The 22645-nt window shown below is 45.1% G+C and overlaps 2 protein-coding genes across 2 annotated transcripts; both read left to right on the top strand.

Moving 5' to 3' along the window:
- The first annotated feature begins 9194 nt into the window (after window positions 1-9194).
- Window positions 9195-16537, top strand: arf2b (ADP-ribosylation factor 2b). Its single transcript, XM_053414487.1, has 5 exons — window positions 9195-9342; window positions 11603-11760; window positions 12027-12137; window positions 14357-14481; window positions 14657-16537. Exons 2-5 carry the CDS (start codon window positions 11613-11615, stop codon window positions 14816-14818), a joined length of 546 nt encoding a protein of 181 aa, XP_053270462.1. The 5' UTR covers window positions 9195-9342; window positions 11603-11612; the 3' UTR covers window positions 14819-16537.
- A 2532-nt stretch (window positions 16538-19069) lies between these two features.
- On the top strand, window positions 19070-22366 carry LOC128427217 (growth factor receptor-bound protein 7-like). Its single transcript, XM_053414315.1, is given in 7 exon segments — window positions 19070-19125; window positions 19127-19231; window positions 19986-20112; window positions 21780-21920; window positions 21922-21937; window positions 22012-22134; window positions 22332-22366. Coding segments are annotated over 7 exon segments (603 nt in total).
- Window positions 22367-22645: the final 279 nt, after the last annotated feature.

Here is a 22645-nt window from a genome sequence, read left to right as displayed (position 1 = left end):
CACAAGATGGTGGCGCCTGTATCCGAGATGCTTTAGATTCCCACGGAGCAGTTTGTGTGTTGTGATGTTCTTATACGAGTCTCCCTGTGTGTGTTTGTTCTTCCTCCTCCAGTTCTCACAGCGATGGCGATTCCCCGGGTGTTTAACTCCAACACGCCGTTCATCATCGTGGCCGGAGGCTCTGAGCTCTCGTTTCTGGGCAAAGAGGACGAGGGCGGCCATGTTGGCGAGGAGCAGAAGGACTCGCTGGTCCAGGTCATCGCGCCGCACCTCAACCGGGTGATGCAACACGGCACCGCCAAGCACGTGGTCACCGCGGGACAGGAAGTGTCTGCAGAGGATCCATGTGTCTCCATAGTGGCACAGGCTGAGAGTAAGACCCCATGTAGATCTGTGACCGTATGGAAACAGGGACTGAAAGACAGTGCCAGAAAAAACCTTGAACACCCCCTGGTGGCTGGCTGCAGTATGGGTCATAAACCCTGCCTCCTCCATGTTAGCAGATGGGACAGGGACCAAACTAAAACATTATAATAATTGTTTTTTAAAGATGGTTTCTGTCATTTGAGGTCGTTCTTATCCCACTGATGTTTGTTCCATTTTGGTTTGAATGAATTATTTGATGATATAAAATCTCTTCTTCATCATTCATTCATTAAACTCTATGTTCTTCCCTCTGTCTCAGGAGAAGACTTCCAGGAGTTCAGTCCCACCACGACTCAGCGTCCCTACTCCAGATCTCAGCAGCTCAAAAAGCTCAGGTGTGTATGTGTCTGTAGGTCTTTACTACCTATATAAATATATGTATATCAATATTTACATGTTGCCTATCTTCTCATTTGCAGGTCTGACTTCAGAGGACCGTCCTTTCTCAGTGACACGGAGGACGAGGACCTGGACGAGGCCTCCAGACTCCCGCTCCACCCCCTGCAGAGGAGACAGGGCAGGAGGACGGGAGCAGGACAGAGTCGGGAGGACGGAGGACACCGTCCTGTGATCCGGGGTCTGTGGGTGCAGGAGATCGATTGGCTGAAATCAGCGGACGGAGACGCGACCTCGTCGGCTGAGGTCATCCCGCCTCCTCCTGAGTTCACCGACTCGTGCTCCTGCAGCGTCGGAGGCCGGCTCTCTGGTGGACGTGATGAAATCTGCAGCTGCACAGATGTGTGTGACTGTGAGGGAGGATCCGAGGACGTGTCTCCATCAGAGGATCGATACGGATCGAGAGGAACCGACGACTCATCGAGCTCTGACGGCCGAGGAGCGTCCGACTCTGATGGTTCTGCACAGGACTTGGATTCTATTCACACTCATGACAGTGACTCGGACTCGTCCTGCTGGGCAGACGACGACACACCAGCTCCTCAGAGCTCCACCGTCCAGGCCAAGGTGTCCAGTTTGACCTTTGACCTGATGCACGTGTCTGGGTTTAACTCCTGTCCCGCTGAGTGGGATTCTGACTCTACGGAGTGTGTGCAAAGCATGCTGGGACTTTCAGACTCTGTGAACACGTGTCGCCGCTCCTTCGGCTGCGATGACCTCAGTGACCTCGATGATGTTCTGGAGGAAATGAGAGGGAGAGTGACGCAGATGCCGAAGCAGTTTGTTTCCCCTTTCTTCAAGGACTTGATAGAACAGACGTTTAATGACTGGAAACCAAACGCACCCGTCAACGAAGGACTCGTCTTTCATCCTGTAAGATATCTGCATCTGGATGATTTAGAGCTAATTAATTCTGCCTTTATGAATGAAGAGAGACACGTCTGTCCCACAGCGGCTGATTGGTTGATAGCCGATGGACTCTGAGATTTAAATTATTCTCTCTGTTTATTTAATCAATGATAATGTTAAGTGCTTATCTTTGGGGATTTTGGACGTTGGTCAGAAAAAGGCATTTGAAGACGTTCTTGGTCTTTGGGAAACGTTTTCATTCCACAGATAAAACAATCAATGAAATAATAGAATCTGCAGATTAATCATTAATTATAATTTGTACTAGTTTCAGCATCAAGTTGTTTCTTCCAACATCTGCAGAGACGTCAGTGACTGGAATGTTTCCAAAGAGTAATTTCATGATCTCTATCTCTCGTCTGTTTCCTTCAGCCTGTTTCTCGTCCTCACAGTTCTGTTGATTCTTGTTTCCCACAGCGGCTGCAGCCCGGTGGTCGGTGTCAGTACCGGGAGGGAGAGGAGTACTCCGTCCTGCACCACATCCAGAACGGCTCGTACGGGGACGTGTTCTGTGTCCGGGACAGACGGACGGGATTCGAATGTGCTGCCAAGAGGGTGAGTGCAGGGAGAGGGAGTGAGTCACTGAGTGAAATCCAGATCCACACCCACACCCAGAGCTTTGGAAGCAGATTCAATGATTGAGTTAACCTCCTGGTGTCCACGCTCAGATTCCACTGAGTCACCTCAGCCGCGAGGAGGTGAGCACGTGGAGCGCTCTGAACTCTCCTCGGGTCGTGGAGCTGTTCGGTGCCGTGAGGGAGGGGCTGAACGTGGTGCTGTTCATGGACCTGAAGCCAGGTACTCGTCCAGACTACTCTCACCACATCTCATTCACAACCAGGACACCACGCTCACTTTTCCAAACCTCCTCAGCTTGTCTGGCTCAGCTCCTGAAAGAGATGGACTCCCTGCCCGAGGACCTGGCCCTGCACTACCTCCACCAGTCACTGGGGGCGCTGGAGCACCTGCACCACAGGAAGGTCCTGCACTTGGACGTCAAAGGTCGGTTGGTTTTCACGCCTGTTTGTTTGTTAGCTTGTTTGTTTGTCAGCAGAATTACGCAAAAACTGTTGGACCGATTTAAACAAAACTTGGTGGAAGGATTGAACTCGGGCCCAGAAAGAACTCTTTAGATTTTGGAGTTGATACCAACAAAGAGTCATGAGTCATTTGTAGAAGTTTGATATCTACGAGTTTGAGAAACTCTTCATCGTGTTTCTTGTCTTTTCCAGTATTTATTATTTGTCTTAATCTCCACTTAAAAGTTCTCCAGTGGAGTTTGATTTTCAGATGATATATTATCAGCAGCTGGTATAAGGAGACTTGTAGGATGAATCCTGGTGAAGCCTCTAGCTGCTGCTCTCCTGTCAGCTAACATTCCTGGTGATGGTTCCTAATCCTGAACGGACACCTCTCCCCTAAACCCAGAGTATAATCCCACTGAGAGGATGGAGCAGGACGAGGGCTCGAGTCAGGCCCGGGCGTCGTGCTGAGCAGCTTCACTCAGTCGACCGAGTCTCATCACATCACATCTCCATGAGGAGGTGGAGAAAAACAGGCCTTTATTTAGCCTCAGCCTTGTGCCACCTCGAGAGCAGAGAGCTGCAGAGGTTCTGTTCCCAGAATCCCCGTCACCCTGACAGCCGCCTGCTTCCTCACTCATCTGCTTCATGATGAGCACCACATGAAAACAAGCTGTCTCTCCTAATCCTCTGTGTTGATTTTATTCCAGTTGACAATGTGCTGCTGTCTGCAGACTGCAGAGACACATTCCTCTGTGACTTCGGTCTCTCAGAGACGCTGGACGACAGCGGCCGGAGCACCAGAGCGTTCAGGGGTGAGTCAGCAGTTCACAGAGTTCACACACGGTCACATGGTCGTTCACGCTCATCGACTCAGAACACGAGGGGAACGAGTCGCTGTTATAGATTCAACATATTGATCCTACTTTTTTTATTGAGAGAAATAAGAACCTTTTTGTATACATATAAAATGTTGTTGATCATGAAAAGTCTCATAAGTGCATTCATATCCTCATCTGTGGCTCAGTCTCACCGGTGACTGTAAGGTTATCTTTAACAAGAAGTTAGTGATGGAGCAGGAAAGCGTTTCTTCATTGTTATTTATTAATACAAAGTGTTGTAAGATGTTTTCAGAAATGATCTCATGAAAGGTTCCAGCAAATTTGACACTTTACAAACATAAATAAAAAGATAGATAGATAGATAGATGGATACTTTATTAATCCCGTGGGAAATTTAGGTCATCCAGTAGCTTATACACTTAACCGACTTACATACATAAAACACACATACATAGGTAGAACATTGCAGATACAGGTACATGAATGGGTCTGACCCTATGGTACAGAATGGAATGATGTGATTGTGTCAGTGTCTAGTATGAAGTGTTCTTGTGCTGCTGGAGTGGATAGTACAAAAAGATATATATATATAAATATAAAAACAACAATATATATATATAAATATATAAGAATATGTAAGTGGTAAAATGTAAAAGGTAAAAGTCTGTGCATGGGGCTAGTGTAGCCAGTAAAGGGATTGATAGTGGGTTGATATATGATGAGAAAAGTAGAGAAGAGAAGAAAACGACTTCTGTCGAGGCCCAAATCCGTCTTGTTCATTTGGATGTATTTCTAAAACTATTAAAGATTCATGTAAACTGTTGATTCTCTACAGAATCCACATTATTTCCTCTGCACGTCGGTGGTAGTTCGAGGTTTGTGTCTTTTTGTGTTACCGCCCTGCTTTGACTTCACACCACTCCCTCACTTTGAATCCCAGATTATCTCCCTCGGGGCCAATTAGGACATTATCCACAGTTTTTATTATAGGAAGCTGGAAACTCCTCAGCAACTGACTCAGAGGTTTGCGTTCTCACAGTCGGCCTCTCCCATGAGTTCCAGGGGAACATCTGGAGTTCAGAGCAGGTCTGAGAGCAGCGTTAGTGTCTCGGGGCGGATGCAGAAAGTTAAATTCCCTGTGTGTTGATGAAGGAGCTGCTGCGTTCCCGGGCACGGAGACGCACATGGCCCCGGAGGTCGCTCGAGGAGATGGACTCTGTGCGAAGGCCGACGTGTGGAGCAGCTGCTGCATGTTACTGCACATGCTCAACGGGTGTCATCCATGGATACGTTACTACTCCCACCCGCTGTGTCTGCAGGTAAATACACCAAACTCTTTATTTAACATCTAGATTTCAGGTTGAACAAAACGATACCGAGGTGTTTCTCCCTCTCCTGCTCAGATCGTCAACGAGCCCCCCCCTCTGTGGGAGGTCCCGTCCACCTGCAACAACTTCACGGCCAAAGTGTTCAGAGCCGGACTCCAGAAGGACCCGGACAGACGGGCCTCCGCCAAGGAGCTGAGGAGGAAAACCACCAAAGCTCTGAGAGCAGGTCACAGCCGCACAACGTCCTCTGTGGTAGAAAGTACACTTACTTCAGTACTTCAGTACAAGGCTGAGGTACTGTTACTTTACCCAAGCATTTAATTCTACTTCACACATCTCTTCCACTGCAAGAGAAGAGTATTTGTACTTTATACTCAACCACAGAGCATTTATTTGACAGCTTCAGTTAGTTACAAATACAAAACTACTTTACAATATAACACGTTTTAAATATGAAACCAGGCAGGAAGAAAGAAGTGTCTGAACTTCTGAGACTAAATTTTAACAAATTTGAATAAATAAATCAAACTTAAGCATCTACAACAATGAAATGCTATTTTTATTATTTTATTTTAGATTAGTTTGATGAGGCAGTGCTCAGTGATCAATAGAAAACATAATACTTATTTTTATAGGCTAATTTTCATCTCTTGTCCAATATATCACTTAAAGTTATTTAATTCTTTAAGACATTGTTATAATTCAACTTTAAATGAAGGATCAGATTTATTCAGATATTAAAAGATGAATTTTCGAGCAGTATGTTAAACTTTCGATCATCACATCTTCCTGTTTAAGAAGCTGGAAACATCGAATGATTCATTTATTTCTCTGTTGATCGTCGATTCTCTTTCTGCAGTGGGAGGTTTGAGTCCCTGCTCGGTTCAAGCTGCCTGTGAGGTTCTGCACTGTGACAGGAGGACCCCCCCCCTGTCCCCTCTGATCCCCCCAAATAAACCATCAGCCCCCGCGCCAGCTCCCATGATGCACTGGGTGAGCCCCTGGAGAACCACGGCGGTGGACGAGGACTTTGGTGAAGACTCTGACGTGGAGCCAGATTCTTTCAGCGGGGAGTCGGACTCGCCGCCCAAATCCCTGAGGGACGAACTGGACTGGGACTCGGGCTCTGACTCGGACCTGGATATTTACATGGGGGAGGAGGATCTCATCCAGGAGATGTGGACAAAGATGGACAGGGACTACGAGGGCGACTGGGAGGAGGAGGGACGTGAGGAGGAGGAGGAGGAGGAAGAGTGGGAGTCTTCAGTGTCCTCAGATTATCTCCGGGCTCTCAGAGGCCTTTTCCCTCTGCTGCAGAAAGGTCAGCAGGCGAGTGAGAGCCCGTGTGGATCCGACCAAGAGCTGGAACATCTCAGAGACGGTGAGGGACAGGAGGGGTGGACACAGCTCAGCCGAGGGGACGCACTAATATCTGGTCCATAACCATATATGTTTCAGTGAAAGTTTTTGAGGATAATGTTTAGATACAGATATTTTTCCTTTTGAATATTTTGATTAAAGGTTTTGATTTAGTTTCACTGTCATTGATCGTGGCTACAAAGGGAAGAAGAATGTTGTTAATGAACCTGTTTATACTCAATTTATCAGTGTAAAATTATTTCTTTTTAAACTAAATATCTGATATCTGATATCTGTATATTTATTTCTGGAACAAGATGAGTTTAAAGTCAAACGTGTTCATGTTGCAGCTTCAGTCTCGATGTTCGATAATCAAATCACATTTTCTTTGTTGTGTGAAAATGTTTGAAACCATAAACTACAGGATTTATAATATTTAATGGATTTTATCACTGATATAAACTTGTTGTCTCTCACCAGACGTGGCTCTGGGCACCACGCTCCAGACCCCCTCCCCTGAGCCTCGAGACGACCCCCCCTCCTGTTTCAGCTGCTCGGACACGTCGCAGAGAGACGCCTCGGAGAAGGTGAGGTCACACACACTGACGTCTACACACTGAATCGACATTAACACATTAAAACATGGAGCTCTGTGTTTGTGAAGGACTCGGATCATTCCTCTGACGACCTGAGCTCTGGGGTCTTCTCCTCCTGCGACAGTCACACAGACGGACGCCTGGAGTGGTCGGCCTCGGCCAATCAGCCGTCGTCCTGCTGCTTCGAAGGTGAGATGTCCTCCTCCTGCCGCTGAGCGTTGTGTTGTCCTCTGGCCTCTGTGTTCTCAAGGCTGTGACTCCTGCAGGTGTTGACATCTGGATCGAGAACGTCCAGGGCCAGTGTCTGAGGATCCGAGAGCGACGGCAGGTGAAAGTCGGACACGTCGCTTTGGGAATCAGTGACCAGGTAGAAAACACATCCAGAGCTTTAACAGGCATGATCCCCATCGTGTCCACACAGACCACATCACACACTCTTCATAATCTGTGACTGTGGATGATAGAATTGATCATTTCTGCTGTTTGTGCTTGAACTCGTGTATTAAAGTTCCTGTCTTGTGTCTCTGAGATCTCGGGGAAGCCCTTCACTCTGGAGACCCTGGACAGGAAGCTGGTGTCGTTCGAGGAGGAGGTCACGGGGTCGTGTGTGTGGCTGCGTTGTGTCTCTGCGCCCGACACATGTCATCGCTGGAGCTGGAGGGTCCGAGACGGGAAAGTGGAGCTGCAGGAGGAGAACACACAGTTTGTCTCGTGGCTGTTTGTTGATAAAAGCCCCCGGTGACGATCCCGGGGGTTCGATGCTGCTGCTGGAGGACAAATGTGAGACGAGAGAATTACATGTTGTATCATTTTTGTACGTTATTTCAGTTTGTGGACGCACATGGAGTGTGACGCTACAAGATGTAGAAGATAAACATGAGTATTATGGTAACCACTTCTGAATAAAGCATCATTTATGGAAGGTTTATAAGTGGTAATCAATATCTTAATGGTTAATTATTGACTTTATAATACTGGGTTGCCAGGTTGTGAAAACAAAACCCTCTTACAGAAAAACACTTTTCTTTTTACCTCTTCAATCCACGAGGGAGAAAGTTTGAACAGCTGCAGAACATCTGGACCCACACGTTCTCACCTGATTATTAACATTTACAACAACAGACTTTATGGATTATTGTCATTTACATTTGCAGGCGAGTGAGAAACTTTTTATGATGAACTGAAGAGCTAAAGACTATATATAAAGAATAAATATTCATTTATATATATATACATTGCATGTGACATTGATGATTAAAGTTTAGTTCCTAAACCCTGAATCAATGGATTGATCTTCTAAAAGCAGTTCCCTGTTATGTTTATATTCAAATAGATTATTATATATGTGTGTGTTTATTTATATACACATAAATATGTATTTTTATGTATGAAAGAAAATTGCAATGCAAATTGTAGAAATGTTAAAATAGTGCAAATGTGTATAAAAGTACCAGAAGTGCTGGACTGAATATTGAAGGTGTAAAATGAAATGTAATGGATTATTTCATATACATATAATATTATGTAGAGTAATGTGAACACGTCTTTAAACAGTTTGTAAAACACTGTATTAATAGAGAAGTTCTTCTTGTGTCAGTTATTTAAACTCTGAACAGAATCCAGTTCTCACACGTTTGTTAAAACACTGAATCGTTGTCATGATACAATAAACGAGAAATTAAATTGGTTCTGTCAGAAAAAATGTGTGTGACTGTTTTCTGTGTGAGTTTTACTTTATTTATTCAAATCACTGAGGCTTTTTCATCATAACAAATGTTCATAATACTTTAATTTGTCGTTGTTTTTGTTTAATGAATTTAAGAGAAATTGTCGACACATTTAATATTTTCCGCTTCCTCTGTTTAAAGTGTGGAGTTTGTGGAACATGAACATTTAAACACAACTAACTAATGAGTATTTACCTGCAGGGTTCAATTAGTCCTCCTGAGCTTCGGGGTTGTTGTGTGTTGTTGTGTAGTGTTGTGTATTGTTGTGTGTCTGTGTGTTGTTGTGTATTTTTGTGTTGGTCTGTGTCTGTGTGTAAATGTATTGTTGTGTGTCCGTGTGTATGTGTTTGTGTTTGTGTGAGTGTGTGTGCGCGTGTACGTCTGTGTGCGTGTACGTGTTTGTGTGACTGTTTGTGTGCTTGTGTGAGTGAGTGTGTGAGTTGTGGGAATGTGTGTAAGTGTGTATGTGGGTGTGTTAGTGTGTGTGTGTGTGCGTAGCTTGAACAAACTTCACTTCCTCGACATTTTGTGAACCATAGAGCACACAGAGCTGTGGATACTGTGATTGGTCGGCAGGACCACGAGGGCGGGCTCTTAGTGACACCATGTGAGCGCTGATTGGACGCTCTGTGATAGTGGGACGTGTCCGTGCGCCGGTGTCTCCCTGGTTGCGCAAGACGCCATTTTGGAGCGACAGCGACAGATAACGGAACGATCGAGAAGCTGCGTTTTTAAAGGTAAATATGCGCATTGACGCGATGCTTTTGGTTTAAAACGCGAGTTAACGTGAAGCAGTCTCTACTTTGTCCGAACTGCGCGTTTTAATCCACGTTTCAGTGCTACGTCACGGTGCGCTGTCGTTACTGTGACGCGGCACTTAGCTAGCGGCGTTAGCATGGCCGCTAGCGCAGTTCCCACAATACCGAAAAGCCACCGAGAGAAAGGAGTTCGAGCCCGAGCGACGCCTGACGCCACACTCCGCTGGTGCGTGTCTCGATACCGCGTCGCGGTGTGTGATTTAAACCGATGCGCTCGGTCGGATCGTCGCCTGTTAGCTGGCGGCTAGCAGCTAGCTCACTGGCCGAAGCATCCGCCCTTACAGGGGCTAACGTTAATCTGCTCCGCGTCGCACCGACCGACCGACAGCACGTCACTTCATCCGCTCACTCCGGGAAAAGATCACACGTACAATCGTTAATTTCACACGCAGAGTTCTGGGGGTTAATATCGTGGTTACGTCGAGGTTTCGCCGAAGCGTCGGCCTCCTGCTAAGGTCGGGGTGTTGTTAGCATGCTAGCAGGCGCCCCAATCCGGTAACACTATCCGTGTTGCCGACAGTTCACCAGCTGGAGCAGGCCTCTGTTCGCTGGTGCTCGGGTTTCTGCGACGGTTATCCGGTTACCGACGCGTCCCGGTCCGCCGCCGTCGGTTGTTATCGTGACATCAACCTTCAGGCAGCGTTTTAACCTTTAATCAAACCCGTCGCCACGTTTGTACGATGTAGAAAACGACCACTTCCTCAAACCCCCAGTGGACGTGTTCTAGATGTCAAGTTGTGTCCGAGCGACAGTTAAACATCTAAACACGATCCACGCTCCAGATGAATCTCATTTTAATCACCGGTTCGACCTAATGAACATTTCTTAATTCATTATGTTGTTTTTCTGTGAAACCAGTTGAGAACGAGGAAGCTGCCCAGTGGGAACATTCCCATGGGTCGTGTTTGTCCAACCAAAAGCCTTTGGCCACATATATTAAGTCAACTGTCATTAATAGATGAGATTAACTCAGTCTTTACATTTTCAACCAATAATCAACCATTTTTAATACATTTCATTCAAAAATATTTTTTTTAGAAATGCAGTTTAAAAAAATATTCACTGATAATTCCCCAGAGCTTTGTTTTAAGTGTTAATTTTCAGTTATGTTTAAACTAGAGGTAATTTCCTTCCAAATTTATATATTATAATAATGGGTGATTTTTGGTAGCGGTTCCTTTCTCTTGTTGAGTGTTAATGACAGACGATGCCGCACCTTGTTACACCCTATGAGACAAATTATAATTGGTGAATAGGGTGTAACAAGGTATAAAAATAACATTTGATTTATCTTGTCTTTAAAATTGTGGAAAATGTCCAATTTAACTTCGATAATCAAATGTATAGAAAGGCACATTTGAGAGGTTGGAAACGTTAAATGTACGACATTTGAGTTGTGACATCATTCTTGCTCAAGTGTTATAAAATAGTGAATCATATTTTTGATATTTTCTTCATTCCATGATGACGTCTTCATGATTCTGGTTTTCTGACTTAAAACCAGAAACTTGCTTAACAAAAATGGTAAAATAATCTTTCAATGTACTTTCAGATAAATTCACCAAACATTTCTGCTCTGGGTCACTTTACAATCGGACTTAACAGGAAAATATAATTTCAAGTATCTTGAAACTGTGAAAAATATTCTAAAAACTTACTAATATAACGAATCAATCTTAAAAGTATTTCACTTCCTTGTTGACTGACTAATCCGTGCATCTCCAAACTTCTTATGTTTAGCATCCTTGTCGTGACAAAGCGTCAGAGTTGATGCAGAGACCAGGACAATAACTGGTGTTGGAGGTTGAGTGATAATGTAAAGTCACAAACCTTAACCCCCAATGTTTAACCATTAGCTTAAGTAAACATCTCGGCTGTGCTCCGGTGTTACGCCTTAACTGCTTTAACAGAGGCCAGTGACGGTATGGATTTTCTCTTGCTGCAGTAAAGCCAGTTCTCCGGACTTCACTCACAGGTCATGTCTGAAAATGGCTTCACTGTGCTGCGCTGGGTGCTGATCATGAAATAAAATATTTACTACCAGGGTACTCACCTCGGTGACAGGTGCTACTTTAATTGTTATCTCGATCGTGCACTCTCTATCTGCTCCTGTCCTCTTTGTGAAACTGAGAAGCTCTACACCTCTAACTCTTCTTCCTCCTCTCTCCTCCTCCGGCAGCTTCGTCACCATGGGGAATTTAATGACGAGCCTGTTCAAGGGCCTGTTTGGCAAAAAGGAGATGAGGATTCTCATGGTCGGCCTCGATGCTGCTGGCAAAACAACCATCCTATATAAACTGAAGCTTGGAGAGATAGTCACCACCATTCCCACCATTGGTATGAATGAACTCACTCTGCAGATGCTTTCTCTGTTTGTTTTGAACAGGTTTTCCTCGTCATTGTGGGGCTGGCTGCCTTTTGATTGATAGTATTCCATTATCTGTGGTTTGTTTTCTGCTTTGTTTCCCAGCTCTGCTCTGTTGAGCTAATTTTAAGCTCTGGGACACTTGCACTGACCCAAAGCTTTTAATTAACCTGGAATTAATTAAAGTTTCAAAATATTCTTTGGCCGTGACTCATCTGTTTTCCTTTCCTCTTTCTAGGTTTTAACGTGGAAACTGTAGAATACAAGAACATCAGCTTCACAGTGTGGGACGTGGGCGGTCAGGACAAAATCAGGCCATTGTGGCGCCACTACTTCCAGAACACTCAAGGTGAGGGGACGTTATGTTCGCTGGCAGTGGTGTCAGTGACCATTACTGCCAATAGGTGGCCTCGCTGATGCATAAAAGATGATCTTAGCGTTAGAGAACCAATGACTCATACACCATTGTTCAATTCTCAAAGGGAGTATTGTGTTGTTCCCCCCTGAATGGAATTAATTTGTGTGAAAGCTCTGTAGGATGAGATATGATGTCAGCTGCAGCTAAATCGTCAGTTCAACCAGTATTTTGATTAAGTTTAACAAAGATCCGTTAAATACAAAAGTCCATTATGATTTGAGATAATTCAGCAGCTCAACACCTCAGGTCGAGCTTGAGCTTCTCACCGTCTTCTTCACACACACAAGCATCACCCTCCACACACAGAGCATCTAAGTGCAAAATTAAACGTGTGAATCCTTTAAGGATGTGACGGTTACATTCAGCATCACTTATCAAACCCATTCCAGGGACAGGATGTCTTAGTTCAGAGCAAACCCAGGGTTTCTACTGCTGGTGTAGACGCAGCTTGTTGTGGCTGCTGCTCTATCGTTGGTTCACATCGACGTCAAATTAATTTCTTACCTGTCACTTTGATCATTTCAGGCCTCTCAATATCCTTCAAATAAAAATAATCCACACAGGAAAATCTCTTCATTTCCATATTGAACTTACACTAACTTGCTCTGATGTAAAGTGCGAGAGTCGGTTTGACTTGTTGTTTTTATTTGTCATATTCATCCTCTTTCTTTCACTGAGTATTGGCTCCTTTGGTTTAGTGATAATTTGACGAGTCTGTCAGTAAGTTAACAGACAGTGTTGGTCCATATGAAGCAACTCCTGTTACAGGCTTGAGTTGTATGTGTGACCACGTCGTCAGCTCCTACAGAAATAACCAAACAAAAATAAAGTGAGCGACATGATGATGAAACCTTAAACATTAAAAACACTAAACTGACTCGTGTACCGGAGAATCATCGCAGATCATTTGTCTTCATGGTGACAAATCTGCCCAGAGACCTTTATCTTTTTCTTGTCACTCAGAGACACAACATTAAATTCGTTCATATATATTTGAATGAGATTCAAACACTTCGGAGTCCTGATGGCTCAGGAGGGCCGAGCTGGTTGGTTTCCTCCAAAAGAGGAGGTCTGGATCAAACTGAACCAAGACTCGGGACGCTTTCAGAGTAAATCCCCATTTTTTAAATTAAGTTTGGAACTCTGGTCATAAAATGTTTGTACGAAGACTTAAGTAGAATCAGTTTCTCTCTGAGTCTGAGCACGTTCTGCTGAGTCTCCTTTTCAAAGTGTCTTCTCCACTAAAATGCTGCATTTTGATAAAGGCAAGTCGTAAAATGTCTTGGCAGCACCAAGTCATAAATAATGATACCATCAAAGTTTGTCAGCTTTTAGTTTGATGGGATTTTTCCAACTCAACTGGGTCACAGTTAACAAGCAACTCATTTTTTAATCTTATTTTTGTTTCAGTGTTCTGAACTTGACGGCAGCGTTTGTTAACGTGACAGCAACATTTTCATATCTGGCTTTTAATATCCAGTTTGTTCAGAAGAATCATGACAACATTTTGAGGTCATTGTTTGCGATAGCGTCTGGAGCCGCTCTCATCAGAGCACGAGGCTTTGATCGGGTCAAAGAGACTCATTAAGCAGCACAAACAACTTGCACATCATTAATTATTAATCGGGGAAAGTCACAGCTTTTGATCTGGTCGAGATGAAAATGTTTTTAAAACCAGAACACAAGTCGTCTCTAAGGGACATTTCTGTGTTTCATCGGATTTCACAAAAGAACAGACAATATTTGGCTGCTCTCAACCACAGGCCCTTTTTAAAAATGGACGTAGAAAACAATTTGGAATTGTTGGAAACCTGTAGTGTGTGTGTAATGACCATCAGGGGGCGACTCCTGGTTGTTACTATAGAAGTCTATTAATCCACTTCTCACTTTATAACGTCAGGAAACATTTTCCTCAGGAGTTTCTCAGTCTCTGGTTTCAAGTCTTCAATACATCTGATGTTCATTTAGTAAATTCTGACCATTTAGAGCCAAACAGACCATAAAGCCCAGTGTGTTAGTGGGTGGTACCACACAGGGATTGACATCTACTAATGTCCAATGGGTGTAGATCCAGGTGTAGGTGGGCTTGTAGTGTCCTCAGGCCACGTTGAGAGGACACTTAGTAAATCACCATCACTCTGTGTGTGCAGGGCTCATCTTCGTGGTGGACAGCAACGACAGGGAGAGGGTGAACGAGGCGAGGGAGGAGCTGGCCAGAATGCTCGCCGAGGACGAGCTCAGAGACGCAGCGCTGCTCGTTTTCGCCAATAAGCAGGTGAGTCTCCTCCCTGTGTCTCCAGATGTTGGTCTGAGCTCTTCACACCGAGCTAGAGGAGTCTATGAATCAGCCTCCCTGTGGATAAGAGATTTAAGAACTTTTAAAATCATCTTTAATATCCTGCTTCATATTAAACCTGCCTCCTGATGAACGTTGTCGTCTTCTCCACCAGGATCTCCCCAACGCCATGAACGCTGCAGAGATCACAGACAAGCTGGGCCTGCACGCCCTCCGCCAGCGCAACTGGTACATCCAGGCCACCTGCGCCACCAGCGGGGACGGCCTGTACGAGGGCCTGGACTGGCTCTCCAACCAGCTGAAGAACCAGAAATGATCCATTCCACCAGTTTAGATTTATTTTTTTTGTTTTGTTTGTTGTTTATTTTTTCTGTTTCAACACAGCGGCAGCACCGGACCCAGGCCCCTCCGCTCCCATCGAACCTCCACCCTTCAACCCCAGCTCCTTCTGTCAAGAACTTCCATCATTCCCTCGCCCCCGCCCTCCCCCCCTGCTCTCTCCCCTCGTCAGTGGGGCTCTAGCCTGTGCTGCTTGTGTGTGGCCGTGTGCGTGTACGTGTGTGTACCTTGTGTGTTCAGCGAGAGTGTGTGGGTGTGAAGGCGTCTCTGTGTGCGTTGGCTGGGATTGGGAGTAACCCTGGCGTGCCTTTTACACCCCTCCTGTGAAATCAGCAGTCTGGTTTTCAAGCCACTCCCTCCCCCCCCCCCCCCCCTCTCAATCTCTCTCCATCTACCAACCTCTGCCCCCCCCCCCCCACTCTCAGTCTTGCACGGCCCCCTTCCCCCCCACCCTTACTCTCCAGAGGAAGCATGGTTTTCATACGGCAAAGAAAGAGCAAGGGTGCAAGCTCTCCTCCCCTGTGTCTCGCTCCCCCCCCCCCCCCGTAGTTTCTATGTTGACTAGAATTGTTCGCCCGCGTTAGACCGAATGCTACATGTTCATTTCAACCTCTATTGATTTTCAACCCACCAGTTAGAGATTCAGTAAATTGCATCTTAACCTGTATCAGGTCGACGCAATCACAAAAACAAGAAAACAACAACAACAACAAAGGCCCATCCTTGATCATTCTTGTGTCACTTGAAAATCATGCTGTTTGTTTTATTATTATTATATTGGAATATAACAGATTATTCTTAGCAATGGTTCTCCAATGAACACTACCTTTCTCTCCCCCTGCCCCAACCTCCCCCCCACTAAATGAGACCGTGAAGCACAAGGCAAGCCAACAATCTTAAAAAAAGTCTACGTCATAAATTAGAAACCTGCAAGTATATGCAATTCTAGTCTTTTCCGATTCTTTTGGTAGCTGGATTTGGATTCACTGGATAAAATTGGATTTTTCAAGGCAACCTCCAGAGTAATTAATCATTCTGACAGTGTTCCTACTTAATGTAGGTGGAAAACAAGGTGTTGGGCATTTCACAAACGTCAGCCGGGTGAGACAGTGTCCCGATACATTCAAGCTTCACATGTTATTCCTTTCAGAGATGTTACATGTTTTTTTTTTCTGTAACTAGTTTTAGCATTTCTATTTGTACTATGACTGCTGAACCAAATGCATTGAGCAGTACGACAAATCCTGTATATGGAAGTAGTGTGTCCTCGAGGGCCTGAACTGCTTACTGAGGTTTTTCCTCACCAACGGTTGGCAGTTACACTCTGAAACCTGAAAAGCATCCAGCTGTCTAACGCTTGGGGTTGGGATGAAGGAATTGGCACCAAATATGAAGGCTTCTCTTCCTGTGAACGGTCCAGACACGAAGAAGGAAAACCCAGTGCGAGCGTCTGGGTGTTCGCAGGCTCCTACATTCTTCACGACTGAAAGCCCCGACCCGAACTCTGTGGTCGACCTGTGAAGGGGAGTGGGTGTGCAGTGAGCTGGTCGAGGTCCGGCGGGCGTCCTCAATGCAGATCCGTAGGGGTTAAGCTGGCACTTCTGTCAAGAATGATTGTAAATCTGTTAAGTTCCCCTGTAAACTGTTTCTGTGGGGATTTCCTGAACACATTAATAAACATGATTTGATCCAACAATTGATGGAGAAACTGACTTTTCTTTGGTTTCAAGTCTCGTTTTGGTTTTTAAATGATAATATAACAATCATGTTTAAGTTTCTCCTTTGATTGATATTAAACTTCTCGCAGAGGCTGAACAAGCCTATATCAAACTGAGCCAAAGGGATAATTACATCCAGCTCAGTATCAAACACCAGGGGGCGACAGAGAGGCCTGTAGATGTGTAGCCTTTGTTTAACATGTTTTCAAAAAAAAACATTTTGTACTTTCTGGTCATAGATAAAAAATACAGATGTAAAAATATCCTTTGTCAACACAAAGAAAATTTGGTATATATATTATTTTCAGTTAAATGAATGTTTTAATTTTAATCACCATTTTCATTATGGAATCATTTGCTAATTATTTCCTTAACTTATCAGTTTATACGAATTTGTATAATACAGGGATTGCTAGTTTCTTCCAACTTCAAAGTTAGAAAAAAACTTACTATTTAAATGCATAAAAACCCGAATCAATATTATAAACAATAAACAGATGATGCATTTCTACATCTATCAATGCATTAACATTCCATTTGTTATTTATTATTAATTATGTCATTGATGTATAATCTTAGCACTTTTGCTTCTCCACATCGGGCGATATACAGAGTCACTTTCAGTTGTTTGAATTAATATTCTATAAATTGTCACAAAATTCAGAATACAGTATAGTAGAAACGACAATATAAACATTAACATTGTAAATAATGCACAAGGCAAAATATTTACTGGTTTTTATTATTAATTATTACAATAAAAAGTTCCCAAAACGGTGCCGTTATAAAAATGAAGAACCATAATTGTGTTTTGATCGAACCTGAGGCTGCGGAGGTGTGGGGGGGGCGGGAGGAGGCAGCAGGAGGCCGGCCCCCGGTGCTCACCTGCCGGGCTGACTCCTCCCTGCACTCCGCTCTCTCTCCTCCTGCTTCGCTTCAGAGACTCACACTCGTTCGTTCACGTGAAGAATGAAAACACGCGGAGCAGCTGATCGTCTCCTGCGGAAGTGACACGATGTCGAACCGCTGAAACACGCACGAGCTGCTCAGGTGAGTTCCTCCGCATGCTAACAAGCTAACAGGCTAACAGGCTACATCCAGACAGGTGCAGGCGGCTTCCCACCGCCACAACAACGCTCCTAGAAACAGCTGGAGTCCGCCGATGCTCGCCGAATCAACCATTGTTTAGTTATCAACGGAATCAAAGTGTGTTCTCTATCAACGGATCTTCATTCAGGGACAAAACAGAAAAATACCGTATTTTCTGAATGAGGTTTGGTTCTGCGCATTCACACCGGTTTAGATTCCAGGCTTTCAGAGTGAGTCAGTGCCGCTGCTCCGCATTGCATTCACTTTACACATGATTGAAGGATTTAAGTCATTTCAGTGTGTGCTGAACATTATGTCTCAGGAGGAAACTTATCACTGACCTACTTCTCTTCTCTCTGTGTGTTATAGATATTAGAGCTTCTGTGTTTAATTGATTAATTAGTGTTGTTCCTCCATTCGTCCATATATCACATATAGTGTCATTAAATCTATTCAGCTGTTTTTGTGTTATTATGCTCACAAACAAACAAATGGACAGATTTCAATACGGAACATTAATCAATTGATTAATGCACTGCTCCTGAGGAAACGGGTTGTTGGTTGTGTTCAGTTGTGTTTTGTTTTGTGTTCAATGTTGACAGAAATCTTTGTTTATATTGTAAACACAAAGATTTGGACAAAACCATTTTATCATAATGTGAAGGGGTTTAATGTACGTTTATTCTTAGACAGCTTCAAAATTGATGACACCATGAGACGAGTGTTTGAACTGGATGACAGATGTTTTATATTCAGATCACACACACACACACACACACACACACACACCTGCCGTGTGAAATCAGGTTCACATCAGGTTCATCTCTCTCTGGCTCGACGCCCCGTCTCGTCTATTGTCGGTAACGAAACTATGACTCATCCTTGTTATTGTTCTTTGTGTGTTTTAAAGTTATATTTAGTCATTTAAGTCGTCAGGAACAATCGGTTTTGTGTGTAAGTGACGATAAATCCGTGTTTTAACGACTCGGGTTCACGTGTTTGACCCAAATAAAACCAGGAGCTGATTTCTGACCCGGAGCCAGAGCAGCTCAATCAGCTCAGTCCAAAGGTCCGAGGCCTCTGCAGCTCTCCACTGTTATGAAATCAGTTGTAAGCTCAAGAATTTTCATAAATAGTTTTTAAGTTAATGAGTAGAAGTTAGTGATTTCTACCTTTCTCTCATCTTAAAATAGATAAAATTCTCCTGAACTTTGTAATAGTTGGACTCGCACTCGCCTGTTTTTTGTTTTGACTTGTTCTCTGTTCATGCTTTTATTTTATTTATCTCAAAGTTAAGTTTCTCTTTTAGGCCCTTTGGGTCTGAATGTGCTTTTAAAGAGTTTAACTTTGAGCAGTTTGATGTGTACAGAGCCAGTCATGTGACTCCCCCCCCCCCCCCCCCCCCCTCCACCTCAGGTAACATGATGGAGGTGGCAGGTCCGTGGACAGAAGTGTTCGAGCGCTCGGAGGAGTCAGAGGGGGGGGGGCCCGCTGCTGCAGAGCTCCACCCTGACTCTGGCCCCGCTGCTCGACGACCCCCCCGCCGTCCGCCGCTCGCAGCCCATCCTCATCAGCTCCACCAGGTACGAGCGCCGGGGACTCGAACACGCGGCGTCCTTCCCTGAGGGAGAAAGCTGATGAACACACACTTTGGACATGAGTCAGTGTTATTGACTCAAGTGGGCGCCTCCGCCTCAGGCCGCGAGTCAGCTGATGTTTAAAGAAGTTTCTTTTACGACATCGACGAACCCAGAACCTCCCGGGTTGAAAGACGCAGATCATGAAACTGTCATTCACGATCAGGCTGCGTGTTTGTTCTGTCTCTCTGCTTCCTGGTTGCCCTGTGGTTACAGACACATTATTTATTTATGATGTTCATAAATAGTGTATGATATAACCGGGGTAATTGCTCATAATTTATCAGACATAATGGTTGTGACCTTATTAACCCTGGTTTGTTTTTCATGGGTTTGTCGGTGTAATTACAGAAACATTTGAGTTGTCATCATAACGCAGCCGTGTGTGCGTCCCCTGTGTTTTATTGTTCACGTCTTCTGAAAGCTAACGACACAGAGCAGTACCACCAGAAATCACAGGGGGGCAGTGTAGCCAATAGTTTGAGTGAGAGACGACCACGAGACTCGCGGAATAAATTTCAACTACACTTTGGGACTTTGACCAAAGGGACATTATCACAACCCTCGAAAACAACCAATTATCGGAAACTCAACTCTTCGCTGCCCTCTGGTGGATGTATTGCTGATCAACCAAACTGTCTAATTCCGATCAATTGACTTTGAGCTTGTTGTTCTCTGTTGGTTCTTTGACTCTCTCCAGGCGGAAAGGCGTCAACTCGTTCTCTTCCTCCGTCCCGGCCATACCCAACCCCTTCCCCGAGCTGTGCAGCCCGTCCCAGTCGCCGGTGCTCGTCGGTTCACTTCCCCCGGGGTCCGGAGACAAACACGTGAGTGAACCTCTCGTTATTCAGCTGCTGCTTCCGTGAGGACAGAGCCAGACGTTAGATTGTGTTGATAAAACTCACATCACATCACATTGTTAGTTTCAATATTATAGAGCCAATCAATCAGGTTCTGAACCCGGTCGATTTAGCTGCTTCGTTAACTCCAGAAAATAAAAAGATCAGAGCTCAGAAACCTACAGAGGCAGAGACGTGTAACACAGGCACGTTGACAAAAAACACAAACACAACAGAAACACAATCACAATAGAAGTGAGCCGTCGTCCGTGAAAACCGGGTCAAGACTAAAGCTGCTTAAAATTCATATTCTTCATCTTCAGTATGAAGCGATGGTCTCGTGACCGACAAGTTGAGAAATCACGTTTACATAAATGAGTGTCTGCTGAGTGAGTCCCATCACACCTGCCCAGATGTTCAGGGTCTGGCGAGCGGATCCTGTGACACACACGAGTCTTCACCTGCTGCCTGAAGCTGGGGGGGGCGGGTCGGTGTGATAGTGATTGACAGGCTTGTGTGGTCATTGTGTTGCCATGCCGGCGCTGCCTTGTTTTGACTCACAAACACCGACAGAGTCAACATGTCTGTTGTTACGGCGCCGTGTCACCGTGCCGCCTTTTTTGACAGTGACCTCAAATTGAAAATAAATCTCGTTTGCCCCCTAGTGGCCACTGGTCAGCTTATTATCTCCCCATATTTTAAACGTCACTGTCACAGTTCATCGTGTTTGTTTACTTGTGAAAAGTTTAAATCATGATCAAGAACATTATCTTTAATTCCACAGCCTTAGTTCAGGTGTCCACGTTCTTTTGAAGCTGTTAAAACCGAGCGATTATTTCTTCTTTAATTAACCATCTCATAAATTAAAACAAGTTCATCTCTGCAGAATCAGTTTGGTTCAGATTGTGAGTCTCTACGCAGATGATGTGAGACTGTTTTGATCTGCGGGTCGAAGTGGACTGACCACATATGGAACAGGGAGGAAGGAATGTCCCTCCTCCTCCTCCTCCTCCTCCTCCTCCCATAATCCTCCCTGGTGGATAAGCTGACGCCAGCACCCGTCCGACCAGTCCAGGCTTGTTGACTGACAGGCGCAGGGTTACTGGTTGGGCAGGTTTGTTTTCTTTCGCTGTGAAAACGTGCGTCTGGATCCAGATGCTGTGTCACAGAGAAACGTGCTGAGTCACCTCCTCCTCCGCAGATCTGAGTGCAGGTTGCACGTCTTCCTCTGGACTCAGTCCTACGATGTGCAGCTTTTGGTTTTTGATTAATTGTACGTGTGAATGTGAGTGAATCATCTTGATCGCCCTCTAGTGGCTGGCTGCAGTACAAGTCATAAACCCTGCCTCCTCCATGTAAGTGAACGGGACATGGACCAAACAAAAAATACACTTTTATGTTTTAAGTGTTCACATTGCTGATAAGTTTGGTTTTAATTAGTTATTTGAAGATATAGTGAAACATGGCAGTACTTATATCTAAGATATTTAATCTTTTCAACGGGAGGAAATGGAGACACGTCGTCCATCTTTATTTACATCCACCTCTGAATGGAGGGATTTTATTAAAAGAAAAATAATATAATATTGTAATATAACATCTGTGCTTGAGTTGTCTTATCACCAGTTAACTGAGGAAGTTCTTCTCCTCCTCAGCTGATCAAGGTTTATGGCGAGGACAACCACAGCCGGTCGGTGTGGGTGTCCCCCGGCGCCACGGCCCGGGAGGTGTGTCACATGTTGGTCCAGACGGCGCACTGCAGCGACCAGGAGAACTGGGCCCTGCTGGAGCTGCACCCCCCCCCTCGGCCTCGGTACGTCCCTCTGCTAACCACTGTATATGTGACGTGATGGATTCTCTCTCACCGTCGTCCCTCTGTCTCCTCAGAGAGGTGCCTGGAGGATCACGAGGTCGTGCTGGAGGTTCAGGCCACCTGGTCTCTGAAGGGCGACACCAGACTCGTTTTCTGCAAGAACTACGCCAAGTACGAGTTTCTTCAGGAAACCAGTGGTGAGCAGAACACATCCCAGCGACTCCCCCCCCCCCCCCCCCCCCCCCCCCCCCCCCCCCCCACCCCCCCCCCCCCTCTGGTTTAACATAGCAGACGAGCTGAGGAGGGTTTTCACGCTCTTTATTAAACGTGTCGCTGCAGCAGACGTTGACGGAGTCTGACATCGTGACGGTAACTGATCCCTGATGATTGACAGGTTGCGTGCTGGTGCAGACACGCACTCTTACTTAATGCCTCAGTTATTTCATTGCATCGCCCGGCGTCTGTGCTGCTGAACAAAGGCGACAGCTCAGTCACAAAACTGGTTCTGCTGAATCACACCGGCTGTAAACACGTGGCCACACTGCCTCCAGGGAGGCAGCAGAGGGAATCTGATCAGGGATCTGCTGCAGCGTTCTGCTGATGTTAGGATCAAACCTGCAGTGAGTTTAATGTGAGCAACGCAAACAGTCGCCCTCTGCAAACAGGACACAGACCTCGTGATTATCTTCATTAGTCTAATCTTTATTA

The sequence above is a fragment of the Pleuronectes platessa genome, chromosome 21 (assembly GCF_947347685.1).
Source record: "Pleuronectes platessa chromosome 21, fPlePla1.1, whole genome shotgun sequence".
Taxonomy (NCBI): Eukaryota; Metazoa; Chordata; class Actinopteri; order Pleuronectiformes; family Pleuronectidae; genus Pleuronectes; species Pleuronectes platessa.
Note: the sequence above shows the minus strand (reverse complement) of the source record. Positions and strands in the feature narration are given on the sequence as shown.

What these genes read in the sequence shown, in the direction of transcription:
- arf2b (XM_053414487.1), top strand. Translation starts at nt 11,613, where the DNA reads ATGGGGAATTTAATGACGAGCCTGTTCAAGGGCCTGTTTGGCAAAAAG. An exon ending in CACCACCATTCCCACCATTG is followed by an intron (nt 11,761 to 12,026) that starts GTATGAATGAAC and finishes TCCTCTTTCTAG; the next exon opens with GTTTTAACGTGGAAACTGTA. An exon ending in TCGTTTTCGCCAATAAGCAG is followed by an intron (nt 14,482 to 14,656) that starts GTGAGTCTCCTC and finishes CTTCTCCACCAG; the next exon opens with GATCTCCCCAACGCCATGAA.